This window comes from Oryza brachyantha, chromosome 12, assembly GCF_000231095.2.
Source record: "Oryza brachyantha chromosome 12, ObraRS2, whole genome shotgun sequence".
Taxonomy (NCBI): domain Eukaryota; kingdom Viridiplantae; phylum Streptophyta; class Magnoliopsida; order Poales; family Poaceae; genus Oryza; species Oryza brachyantha.
This window is the reverse complement of record NC_023174.2, coordinates 11,543,949-11,557,288: the sequence shown is the minus strand read 5'-3', so window position 1 is coordinate 11,557,288 and position 13,340 is coordinate 11,543,949. Positions and strand designations below refer to the sequence as shown.

At 37.5% G+C, this 13,340-nt stretch overlaps 1 protein-coding gene across 1 annotated transcript; it reads left to right on the top strand.

The window, feature by feature from the left end:
• The first annotated feature begins 466 nt into the window (after positions 1–466).
• Positions 467–6,095, top strand: LOC102717754. Its single transcript, XM_006663953.3, has 2 exons — positions 467–757; positions 5,109–6,095. Exons 1-2 carry the CDS (start codon positions 602–604, stop codon positions 5,196–5,198), a joined length of 246 nt encoding a protein of 81 aa, XP_006664016.1. The 5' UTR covers positions 467–601; the 3' UTR covers positions 5,199–6,095.
• Positions 6,096–13,340: the final 7,245 nt, after the last annotated feature.

The window sequence follows — 13,340 nt, the reverse complement described above, 5'->3', positions numbered from 1 at the left end:
ATGTACTTCCTTCGTCCCATATAAACTATATCTCTAGAATAAATTTTTATCTAACACCAACTTTATTTTTAGAGTAATAATTGTATTTGAGTTTATGAAAATAGAAAATGATTTTAGTCTTATGATTATATATTTATATTAGTACATGCAAGATAGAAGAAAAATAAGTACTCGAGAGGTCTCCATGGATACGTTCTTTTAGTTAGATTATTTCTCAGCTTTTGCACGCACACTCTCAAAGTGCTAAACCATGCATTTTTTTTTAAAAAAAATCATATAAAAGTGACCATATCATATTTCTGAAATATGTTTTTAACCCTGTAATAGCTAATTTAATTATTTTATTTTCATCTAGCAAAACAGGAAACCCCATATCGCTACCGGTGGTAGCCTCATTCTGTCAAAGTGGTCCCACCGGCAGAGAGGGAGAGTCAGGTCAGGGCTTATACCAAGCGGGCCCACTAGGCGGAGGCCCAAAGCCCAAATCCCAAATCCCAAATCCCAAACCCTCTCTCTCCCCGAGCCAAGCGCCGCCGCCGCCGCCGCCGGAGAGCAAGAAGAATACGAAGGAGCGAGAGCAGCGCGCCGTCGGGTGGAGGCGATGGCGGGAGGCGGGCTGTTCGGCGGCGCGTTCTGGGCGACGCGGGCGCTGGAGGTGGTGAAGCGGAACGACTCCCCGGGGCTGCTCTGGAAGCGCATCAAGCTCACCACCACCCGCAAGAACAACGCCAAGAAGCGCCTCAAGCGCCTCTGGCAGGTAACCCACTCCCCCGCTCCTCCCTCCCTCCCTCTCGATTCCTCCTCCGGATGCTAAACCCTCTCCCCGCGTGTAGACGGAGGAAGCCTACCTTTTTTTTTTTTTTTTTTGGCTAACCCCTCATGGAGGGGAAATTTCTCCAATGGACAATTCACGCGCGTAAGGATGCGGTGACTTTCGCTGAATTTTATGAGAGGGTAGAATACTTGATGTTCATTAACCCGTGCTACCTCCCTTTCACAATTTTAGCGATTCCTAAGATTCGTAAGGATATTAACAAATCTAGACATGTATACGATTAATATACAATGATCGATAGATGAATGTGGCATAGTTAAAAAGTCTTATAGTACAAAACGGCTGAGGGAGTAGTTGAAACTTTGAAGGCATTGGAATTTGGAATTGATTTTTTTAACGGAACTCATCTGGGAATCCTACAGGGCAGGCTGCTTGACAATGTTCTATGCAGTATCACCGAAATTAATTTCTTAATAGTAGGAACAAGATAGCCTTTTGTGCCTAATGCCCCAAGTTATATTCTGCTTCAAGTCGAATTCCACTTTGTTGTTGAAAATAAGTCCAGTTCATGAGAGAAATACAAGGAAAAAGAATAGAAACATCTGACCTCTTCCTAATCCCACTCCCATCATTCATCAACAAGGCGTGTTCCTCATCAAGTCACTAGACACTAGCTTTGCTACTCATCTTCATGTCTACAATCTTTGCTGTTCCCATTGCGCCTACAACCTGTTGCTTTTGCACTTTGCCAATGCAAGGTTTTGGCAGCCACATCGTTTCACTTCTACTTATGCTTATAAGCCATAATTTGAATTTTCAACCCTAAATTTGGAGTTGATTTGGTTTTTTTTTTATTGTAGTTTTTTTTTCAGCCTTTGCTTTTAGATCACTAAGAACACGTATATAAGAGTTTTATTCACAAATTATTTATCGTTTACAAATACGTTGTTTGTTTTTTATCCTAAAAAAGCCAAACGATGACCCCTAGGAGTTGCCATGGGCCATGGCAGACCAAAGTCGTAGGCATCTAGTGGTAGTAAAGAGCTGCAATGACAAGATAAATCTTTGTTGTGTTAGGAGTAAAAGCAGCCTCAAAAATGGGGGAGGAACATTGTTCATCTGTTGTGGATTTCATAACCCATTTTGATGGATATCAGTTCTTTTCCCCTTGTTATTATCCATGCGCTAATTTCAATATTAGATTAAACACTTGAGTAGATTAGTCTTTGAGGGCCTCCTGATTGACCTTTTTCTGACCATGAGAATTAATGATTAGGAACCTTTGGATAGTTTTCAATAGTTTGTTGCCGTCTTCAACAGAATCCATGCACTGCAAACTAACCTTTGAAGGTGGCTGTGTTAACCTTTAGATCTAACTATAAAGGCATGGGAAAAAAACTATAAAGGCATGCAGTTGCTGAATGAAATTAAACAAAGTTATTTCTCTAATTTCGCATGTTAATTCAGGGTTCAAGGCTCAAAATAACAATAAATTGTCTGAATAGCACGGAGTACAACTTTTAATCCTGCTTTGGGGATGAACTACAACTTTCTCGTTCATTATTTTTCATGACCGATCAGGATGACCCTCAAAACTGCGAGGCATTATGCCGACCCTATATTCATATATCAATTACAAATTGTGTAGTCACCTCCTCTTGCATACCACAAAAAAAGTCTGATGAATATCACTAGGGTAAGGGAATCTTGACTGACACCCAGAAAAGTGAACAATGTATTCTCTTTGTAATCGTTTATGTGTAGAGTTTTAGTTTGTCAATCTTCGCCCTCATCAACATGCTCCATAAAGAAAGGTAAAAGAAGACAACTTAAGAGTTTCTATCCTATTTAGCTTTAAGCCCCTAGAAATTTCGCCCTTTGGAGAACCATAATCTGAAAAGTCTACATTCATTCAGTTGTTTACCTTCTCATCTGAAGAGTGGGAAATGTGCATAAGACGAACTAATAAGACCCTGTACTGTGTGGTGTGTTTATAAAGTGCTGAGAGTCCCAGAAATTTCTAGATTACACAACATTTTCGTCTATTAGAACATAGCTGTTTGACCACATCCTATCATTCCCTGAACCGCAGGCCTCAGCCATGAATGAGGTGTACCATGGTCCATGATATGGATTGAATCACTTAACCATGTTAAGGATATTTGCCTATATGGAAATACTCACTTCCTAGAAAGCAATTCAGGTTTCTTCCATGCAAAACATATCTATACCTTAGTGATCATACATCAAACTTACCACCACCTGATTCCTGTTGATTTCCTCCTGGTTTACAGATTCAACATTTATAGCCCAATGAAAGCATAAAATTAATAGCTAATTATATATGTCTGAGTAAAATGCAAGTGCAAATACCTAAGAGTGCTCATTGCTTGCAGGATGATGTTAGCTGCAATGTTTTCTTTTTCTTCTAGCAGGATGAAATTTTGCATTGAGAGCACATGTTTCATTCATCCACTGATGACATGTCACTATTGGAAACAGCACAATGAAACCATGCACTGAGAATGGCCTTAGAATACACATTTTGTTCATGATTGCATCACTTAAGCTTTTTTATCACCAACAACCCTTTACTTGTATGGTAACATAAACCAAACTTTTATCCTTTTTCTGTACTCACCTTTCTTCCTCTCTGCGAAGTTTGGTCATACATACAACTTCACTGCCAATATAATTCTTTTTCCGCTGTTCTTATTCAGTTTGTCTTGTACAGTTAATACACTCTGTCATTGACTTAACTTTACCAATTAGTAAACCATATGGAATTGCAGTATGATAGTTGAATTATTCAGATCTTCCTCAGTACTCCCAAACTAATGAATAGCTGATGTAATTCATCACTTGACTTAGCAGCTCTGTTTGTCCAGAACCCATAAGAATTGGAAACAGTTTTTAGCACACGGGTTTATATACACCCGTGTGCTTGCATGCCATCTAAATAGTCATGAAAAAATATGAAAAATTTTGACAAGACAGATTAATATGAGTTATATCACTTTACAAACATGCAAGTTTAAATTCAACTTCTATAAATTGTAGCAAAAAAAACAAACCAAACTGAAACTAAGTATACGCATATTCATAATTGTTTTTGTTATTTTTGCTACAACTTGTAGAAGTTAAATTTAAACTTGCATGTTGGTGGAGTGATATAACTCATATCGAACTATCTTGTTAATTTTTTTCATATTTTTGATAACTATTTAGATAACATACAAGCAACGGGTGTATATACACCGTGTGCTAAAAAACTTCTTCTGCATAAGAATATCTTCATGTGTTTTTGCAGCCACAGTTAGAGTTATTTGATTGGATGATCATTACTGTTATTTTTGGTCAGGTTATATGCATGATTTTTGAAGATCATTTTTGGAAGATCACTTACTTTTTGTTATTTTCTCACACTTACAATGTTATTATGTTCCCCTCATTTTAATCATGCAATATACTCATGATATTTTTATACTCCCTCTCTCAAAATAATTCAACTTATGCAATTTTTTTGAAGAAATTAAGGTTGAGGAGAGAAATGATTGTGATTGGTTGAGATGAGAAAGTAGGTGAAGAAATTAAATGGAGGAAGATGACTGAGATGGGGAGGTAGCTGGAGAAGTAGTGGTATTATGAGACAAATTTGAATCCTAGTAGTAGTATTTTTAGAAGAAGGGAGTATTTCTATACTATCCTAACTTAATACTTCTCAATGGTTACTTAAAATGGAATGCATGAATGCATTGTCTAGTTTTGTTCATAAGATTTAGTTGAACAACGATTTGAACTTTAGTTTTCTATGTTTTTGTTCAGATGGTTCCTTTATTGTATGCAAATGAGGTGGAGCAAAAAGCTAGGATAGACTAAAAGAACATTAATTTTCTATTCTCATGCATGCAGCTGAAGTTTCTTGATAACTGGCATCAGCTAATTTTGAAGACAAAGAACCTGAACCAAAGAACCTGCAAGAGAACTTAATTTTTTTTTCCACTTATTTTGTGATTGTGTGCATACTCCCAAGGGATTATTTGTTTCCAAGTTCCCAGTTAAGCTGTGCTGCTTATCACATTGAGTTTGAGCCAATACTTAGTGGATGGCGGTTATGAGGCTGTTTTAATATGTTTTGGTTGAATGTTGTGTACTTTCATCATGATTATGCACTGTCTGGTGATGTGAGAGATAAGGCAATAGCTTTTACCTGTTGCATGTGTTCTCACTTTCAACTCTATTGGTCAATCATCACTTAACCTTCAATTGTTCTTTCATTTCATATTCTCAGATGAGTGAATTGCTAGTGACTGTTTGTTACGTTTGCTTTCAGAACGAGGCAGTTATAAGGGCTTGCGCCGAAGCAGAATCATCATCGACATCAACATCAGGCACCACATCCGCTGGTGGGAAACAACAGTAGATCCCAAAGTCAATTGATGACATGCACAACAGGCTTAAATGCAATTGAAAAGGCCAAGTCCAGTGACCTTTGCATGACAATGCTGAAAGCCTCTTCCCTTTCCATGTTTCCAATCTTGTTACTTCATCAATTGGAAGAAGTACATGCATGTACACATCCCAACTTTTTTTTCATCAGGAGGACATCATTGCTTGCTGCCATATGCTTCCTCAGACCCCTTCTCCTGCTTACATCACCATTTTAGCATCTTCCTCTCCCCACTGAACCCCACAAACCCTTTTTCTCTTCCTGTTTTTTTGCCCTTATGTGGTTTGCATCACCTCCCAGAAACTTTCATATTTGTCTGCATATGCTTTCATCCACCATGCATCATGATTACATCAGTAAACATCCACTGTTATGCAGATACTCAAATCTCTTTTCTTACATGCAATAATGAGGAAACTGCAAATGCACCACCATTATAATGTCGTTGACGTCAGGCAGGCGGTGGCCATGGCCAAAGCTTGCAAGTTTGGTTAAGGACATGGGGAGGAAAGAATCTGTTCCCATCACGGACAGCTCTTGTCCGTTGTGTGATCGCTTTGGCCATGTACTTACTTACATTACATGTATGCTGCTGCTAGTCCCATGTGCCAGCATCTGCATTAACAATTTTTAGCATATTGTGTTTGAGTTGGTATGAGCAAGCACGCAACAAAATATCTTGGAGCAGCTTGCAAGTGTGACCTTTTCACCTGGGGTTGGGGTTGGGCGGCAGCAGATAAAACAGAGGCTTGCAAGCATGTGTTATTGATGGATTGTTGTAGTAGTAGAGTAGTAGTAGCTTGGTTTTTTTTTTCTAACTTTCTTCGCCCTAACAAGAGTATCTTAATGCCTGGAGTGGGGGATGATTGTTTGGTTTTTTCAGGGAAAAATCTGAACGTCAGATTTGCGAACTAAAAATAATTTGTAAATAAAATTTTATATCTGTTCTTAGCTAGTTAAAAGTTAAGGCTAAAAAATAAACTGCGATAAAAAACCTAAAATTAATTTCAAATTTAAGATTTTGGCTTATAAGCACCGGTGAAAAAAAAGGGTGTGCCAGAGCTGGTGGTACGACGTGTTTTCTGATCAAGATGGCTGTGAGATGACCACCATACGTTGAGATAACGGAAAAGAGAGGTTGCGACTTGGGATATCCAGACCTGTCAGGCAACTTGGCAAAATGGCCAGGGAATGGGCACAGCCCACAGTATATGTTGGTGGCGTAGAGACTATGGTCTGGACTCTGGTTATATTTTACTCGCTTTATTTTAAAATATAATTATTTCTAGAGTTTTTAAACGAAGACTAATTCCAAAATATATACATTGCTGGAATCTTTCACAGGGATTAAGAGGGCATATAAAATATAATAAGAGATAATTGTGATTAACTGCGACGAGTGAATATATGAAGAAATTAGAAAATATGTGTAGAAGTTGCAATGGTATGAGATAAAATTTGAACGGTAGAAGTTATTATATTTTGGGATGGAGGTTGTAGGTAAATTTGCTCGATCTTTGGTAGTTTTGATGGCATCTACACACCTTTTGAATGATAACCAGGGCATTCATTTATGTTTGGCAAAACTGCAAATCATTCTAAATTTTACTATAAATTGGGACATGGAAGTTTTGACTTTTGATTTGAAAGCAATTCCAAACTTAATATTTATAAATGTACCAATAACCGCTGTTGCATTGATCCATTGGTTGGTTATGAGTAATGTTTATTAACTTTACATTAATGACAGTTAATTTCTGGTGCACCACCGTATCCACCTACCGTGAAATAAACTTCTTATATTGCCTAAAAAAAACTTCTTAGCGTATGTTTAAAAGATACGGAAACTAACAGTAAATCCCTAATCTCACTCAAATTATATTAAAACACGTCCCACCTGTGATCTCCATATTCATTTTGGTAAATGATGAGTAACTTTGCATAAAGAGTAACTGAATCACCCACCTTCACAGTATCAAAATTACAAATACCACATATTTGGAGTATCATGTTTACAAATCTCCCCCTTCACAACATGTTCACCATCTTCTTTTCAATTATGCTTATGTTTATAAGTTCAATTTAAATTTTAAACCATAAGTTTAGAGTTGATTTTTGGGGTTTTTTTATCATAGTTTATTTTTCAGCATTGATTTTTAAATCACTAAAAATACGTATATATAAAAAGATTTATTCATAAATTATTTTACATTAACAAATATACCGTTCCACTTATTCTTGGAATAAGCGAAAACATGGGCGCTGTTGTGTTATAGAGGGTTGAGAAATCAGGAGCAGGCCAGCAAGACTACAATAATGCATCCAAGGTGAAGAACAACCCATGCATTAATTCCTCATCAATCAATTTATTGAGAAAACAGCCACCCCCGGGATGGGATGCGATCCGAGTGATTGCTCAGTGTCGCTAACGTATGGAACTCGGTAACACATAATACTATCAAACTACATATTAAAAACAATAAAGAAGCTAGTTGGTTGCATGATGATGGATGCTAATCGTATTTTAGGTTTGACACTCCACTGTCAGAGACACCATCATTCGCCGGTTTTCAACCCCCGACCTATGGGCCAGTCGGCCGGCTGGCGCCGGCAGCGCCAGGTCACACCACACCATGGCCATCTGACCGTCTCTCTCGCGCTCGTCTTTTGCTTATGTTTATATTTATATGCTAAAATTTAAACTTTGAACTTTAAATTTAGAGTTGATTTGAGGTTTTTTTCATTGTAATTTATGTTCTTGTCTTGACTTTTAGATTACTAAGTACACATATATAAAATCTTATTCACAAACTATATATTTTTATTTAGAAATAAACCGTTTTCTGGGTCGAGAACTTTTCCTGTGATACGTAAAACAGAGTGATGGATTAAAGCATAATTAGTTAAATATTAGTTTAAAACTTTTAAAACAGATTAATATGCTGTTTAAATTGACTTTGCTTTCTTTTCGTAAAAAAGAGTGTACTAATATATAACCTTTCGAGAGAACTACCGAGCCCTCGTACATCTGATGCGAGCGTTCATATTTACTGCTAATTATTATTTTAGTAATAAACAACATATCGATCTATAGCGAGGCTACTATAACGACTTTTATCAGTTTCGATGGATGCTCCTAGAAAATCGATTCGCATATTGGTAGGACATGATCGTATATAGGATCCGGCGTTGCGGAAAACCCGGGAGAGACATATATATTCTCGTACGGCCTCAGCTTCAACAAACCTGACAAGTCCTCGCCCACCCACCGGCCGGCCGTCGCCTCGCCGGGACGACGACGACGACCACTGCCTGTTTGTCAATTTAATTTATACGGATATGTACGTGCATCATCTGATATTAGTATTGTGTTAATTGGTTCATTCAAGAAACACCTAGGGTCTTTTGACTAGCTCCACTAAATGATGGATTAGCTGGCCTGGATTTAAAGCTCATTTCTATGATATTAGGTCCTTTGACAATATTAGTCTAGTTTCATTGTCTGTTTTTTTTTAATTAGCCTGGCTCATGTACAAATCTATGACGGTACGAAATTTGGGGGATAATTTTGAATTGATTTTGACCTAATTCAAATAATTTTTGCTAAAATCACCAAGTTTGAAATTTTTTGGATGAAATAGTTTTGTGTTGGGGCTGGGGAGTCCAAAATTCAACAAAAATGAAAAAGAGAAAAATTAAATCGTTCGGTCCAAAATCCCAAACCGTTGGAAATTGCAGTGTGGTACTCGAAATCGCTATTGGTTCACATCGTTTGAAAAAAAAAAAAACAACAATAGTGACAGGGCTGCTTTAAATGCCACTTCTCTATCGGAGCATGTACAACAACGGATTACAAGAGTACTAACCCAATGACTAAGATGGTGTCTATAACATTAAATAAATTGCTATCTAGGATGAAAGATGATGTGGCAAGTGAATAAATGAGGAAAGAGAATGAAACCATGTTTTGCATGAGATATGGTTTCTACACAACATTCAAGATATCATGTGAGATAAGTAACATTAAATTGAAGTATAGAATAGTGGAGTGTGCATTGGAAGAGTAGTGTCTAGTACTAGTTTCTTGATGATGTGGAGTTGATATTCTTGATGATGTGGAGTTGATAGAAACTATATTAGTGTTATGGGTTGGGAATGCCCTAAGCATATTTTAAGGTGATAAGAGAGGAGAGAAGAACAGTGGACTATAAATTTATATCCAGCTGCAGCATAGACTACAAGACACATATGCGCATGACAGGTGGGGCTAAATATTAATTGTATAATATATGACTATTGTATGAATTAACTATTAAGTTAGCTATAGATAATTTGTAGTCAACAGTTGGTTGTACTGTTGAACTTGCTCTTGGTGTCATATGTAATGTAATACAAAACACCCAAATATCACCGTATTATAGGTAGAGTCGTTCTCTAAACAGACAAACAACAATTGTTTTCAAAAGAATCGCCCCACAATTATGGCATCTGAAAGTCCAAACAAATCCATAAAAAAACAACCACCAATCAAAGCAATACAGCTATCAGCAACCCTGAAATTACAAGAAAACTACAAAACAGCTGGGTAGTCATTTGTACCGGTTAGCCCCTCTGTGCCGACGGTCGCCTTGGGACAGGAATCAATACCCGGCACAAACAGGAAGATATAATATATGCATATCTGGTATAAATAGTAGCATTCTAGTTTTATCGAATTCAGTTGGGTGGTGTTTTTTTTGCTGGTTTAGTAATCGACTCGGAAAACATAGCGATGAATTAACATATAATTAAATAATTATTAGGTAAAAAACTTAAGAAAAATAAAATTCATCTAATTTTTTAAGCAACTATCCTACATATTTTTCTTTTGTAACACTGTTTAACAGTTCAGGAAGTATACGAGTGAAAAACAAACGAATATGGGTTGAAAAACTGAGGTAAAGAACATGCCATTCATACTCCTACAAATAAGGAGTTATCTGTGCTTGTTCTTAATTTTCGCATGCTCGATCGGTTCGAACGGGACTATCAATACTAGATATTCATTAACCGGCACTAATGTGCTGGCGTTTTTTTCCTTTTTAATGTGGTAGTACAGCCCTGAAATCCCATCTCTAACCACTACGACTATGTACCAACCTCAAACGTGTCGCCTCGTTTCAAGAAGCTTCAAGTTAAGCTTCCTATCATCACCACACCGTTCCAATTTTGTTGCCTTCCTTCGATCCCAGATCACCAGAAAATGACGTCTTTTAATTACAATTTTTGAGACGGTCAAGACGGGGCAACCCAACGCATGCAAGCCCCATGCCGGCCGGCCCGGGGAGACAGCGTCCCTTTCGTTGAATTTTTCCAAACCGGTCGCCGCCTCGAAACAAAAATCTCTCTCACTACACACCCAAAACAAATAAATTGCCTTTTTTCTTTCAAACGGCGTATGTACTAGCGGGAAATAATCTCCGAATAAAACTTTTATATACGTATTTTTCGTGATATAGAAGCCTGTACTGAAAAAATAAAATATGTTGAGAAAACCGCAAAATCATCTCCAAATTAATCTAATATTGCGAATTCAAAGTTGATCGAAGCCGAAATAAATAAGTAAACCCTACCTTGTAGTAGCTAGCTAGCTATATAACCTGTCAGCTTTCGTCCACCTCCTCTCGCTTTCGTCCCCGGTTGCGTACGCGACCGGCGACCGCCTCCCGGCCGGTGTCGTGAGCCGACGCTCCAAGCAACTCATCTCATCGACGGTCGTACGGCGACGACGACGGCGGCGGTCCCGATCATCGCATGCGTCGCCGGCCAGCTGCCGACTGGCTAGCTAGCCAGCCGGCCGGCCATGGTTTTTATTCGCCTCGATCGCGACGGCGGGCCACCGCGTCATTCGTCGGTGATCGAGCGCCGGCCGGCCGGCGAGCTGCTCCATGGCCGCAAGCAACCTTCGACCTGGTCGGCTACGGCTAGCAGCGTCCGGTTTCCATCTCTGTTAAATTAATTACTTCGCGAAATGCGTTTCGCATGTGTCGTGTGGTAGTGTGTAAACGTGGGTGATATAGTTTAGTTTTCCGCAACATATTTACAGATAAAAAATAATTTATAAATAAAACTTTTACGCACGTATCAAGGCTAGAAAATAAAGTCCAGTAAAAATTCTCAAAATCAACTCTGAATCTATACTTAAAATTTTAAATTTTGACTTGTATATATTAGCACATGCGAAAAAACGAGAGGGTCTATCATCAAGGAGCACGTATGTGAAGTGTATGTGTGCATGTTTGTATGGACAGAATCTCTTGCCATTTGTTGCAAGTAACCTAATTAAGAAAGTTAATTAGCTAGCTCGATATATGAGCTATCTTTTTATTGGCTAGCTTTGATCGATGTGTGTGCTGTGCTGCGTCGTCCGTGGGCCATACATGTTACACTGCTAGCTGCTACCAGGCCTCGACGATCATATCATTCAGTTCTATACATCGGTTGGTTGATTAATTAGCCTCCTAATCTGCTTAATTATCAGGACATGTGTTAAGGATTGATCTTGTGTGATTTGTAAAGAGATTAATTACTCCCTCTGTTTTCCTTATTTAACGCTGTAATTTGTTATATTAAAAAAATATATAATTATTAATTATTTTGTTATGATGTGATTTATTACTAAGAAGCTTTCGACTAACTTATAATATTACATACTTATAGATTTTTTTTAAATAAGACAAATAGTCAAATTTGGATTACAAAATTAATAATATCAAAAGAAACAGCCCGTCTGCTTTCAACTGGGATTAAAATTAAATGAGAGGTTACCTTACATATGTGGTTAGCTTAATTTATCTGTCAGAGACACACTTGGCCTGTCGTGTGTAGCAGTAGAAGTAGAAGACTAAGTACAGGGTAAAATACGATTTTTGTTGTCATTATTAATCTTTTGTTGGTTTGTCGGCCATGTTCTCTGTGTTGAAATTAAACAAAGATATATAAGTACGCACGGCTTTTCATATATGTACAGGTATCGCCTCCTTGGTTACTTCACGGTCTGGAATACGTGTTGTCACTACGTGCATCTTTGTATGTTTATAACTTAATTATTAAATGGCTGGTACGGTAATGTACTAATTGGAACGAGAAAGATTTGCCATGTGCAAAATGAGCCGTTTTTGGATTCATCTCTAGAAACTCTTGCCGCTACTATAAATTAAATCCCTAATCGGCAATGGTTTATAGACGACGGTTTATTTAAAACTGACACGTGTTGATCCTCGTTGGATGAAACAAATAAAAAACCAATACCTATTAGGTATTTTGTAGTAATATTCATTATTGTATCAATATATTTTTTAGTCGTATGTTTTGGTAATTATTTGTAAGATCACCCGTCATTTCACTGCCTAAACGGCAACGATTTATAGATGTCGGTTTATTTAAAACCGACACGTATTGATCCTCGTTGGATCAAACAAATAAAAAACCCTAGGTATTTTGTAGTAATATCAATTATTTTATCAATATATTCTAACCAGAAGTTTTAGTAACTATCAAATAAGATCACCTGCCATTTAATTAAAATACTCTAAAATTATACTAATTTGAACCATCCGATAGCTTTAAAATTTACACGACACACCTTAATCATAATAACCTTTCCTTTCTCACTCCCTCTCCCCAAGCCTTGATGCCAAGTGTCACTACTGTCGCCTCCATCTCCTAACGACCTAACCACTCATTCCACTTGTTCTCCGTCAACAACAACAACCCATTAGAATCTAATGCCAACCCTATAGCTTCATTGGTGCCTTTCCTTTGTAAAACAGAACAAATTATGAAGCTACCGTGTCACACCCGGAGTTTGATCCCAAGCCTAAATTCGTAAAAAAAATTCGTGAATAATAATTGGCTTAATTAACTCAGAAAAAATCCCTCTAAACAAATTAATTTAATTAAATCGAGGTTCGCAAATCGATTAACTGGATTTAAACTCAAATTGAAGAAGTATAAAATTTGGCCAAAAAAATTAATTTAAAATTCGGCAAAAGTTGGACTTTCCTTTTTCCCTCCCTTTTTCTTTCTTTTTCCCTTCCTTCTCAAATTGGGCCGAAGTCCAATTTTCCTCCCTCT

Bases quoted from the DNA above. Each gene is read 5' to 3' on its own strand.
- LOC102717754 (XM_006663953.3), top strand. From the start codon at position 602: ATGGCGGGAGGCGGGCTGTTCGGCGGCGCGTTCTGGGCGACGCGGGCG. The intron at 758-5,108 runs GTAACCCACTCC...GTTTGCTTTCAG, and splicing joins GCCTCAAGCGCCTCTGGCAG to AACGAGGCAGTTATAAGGGC.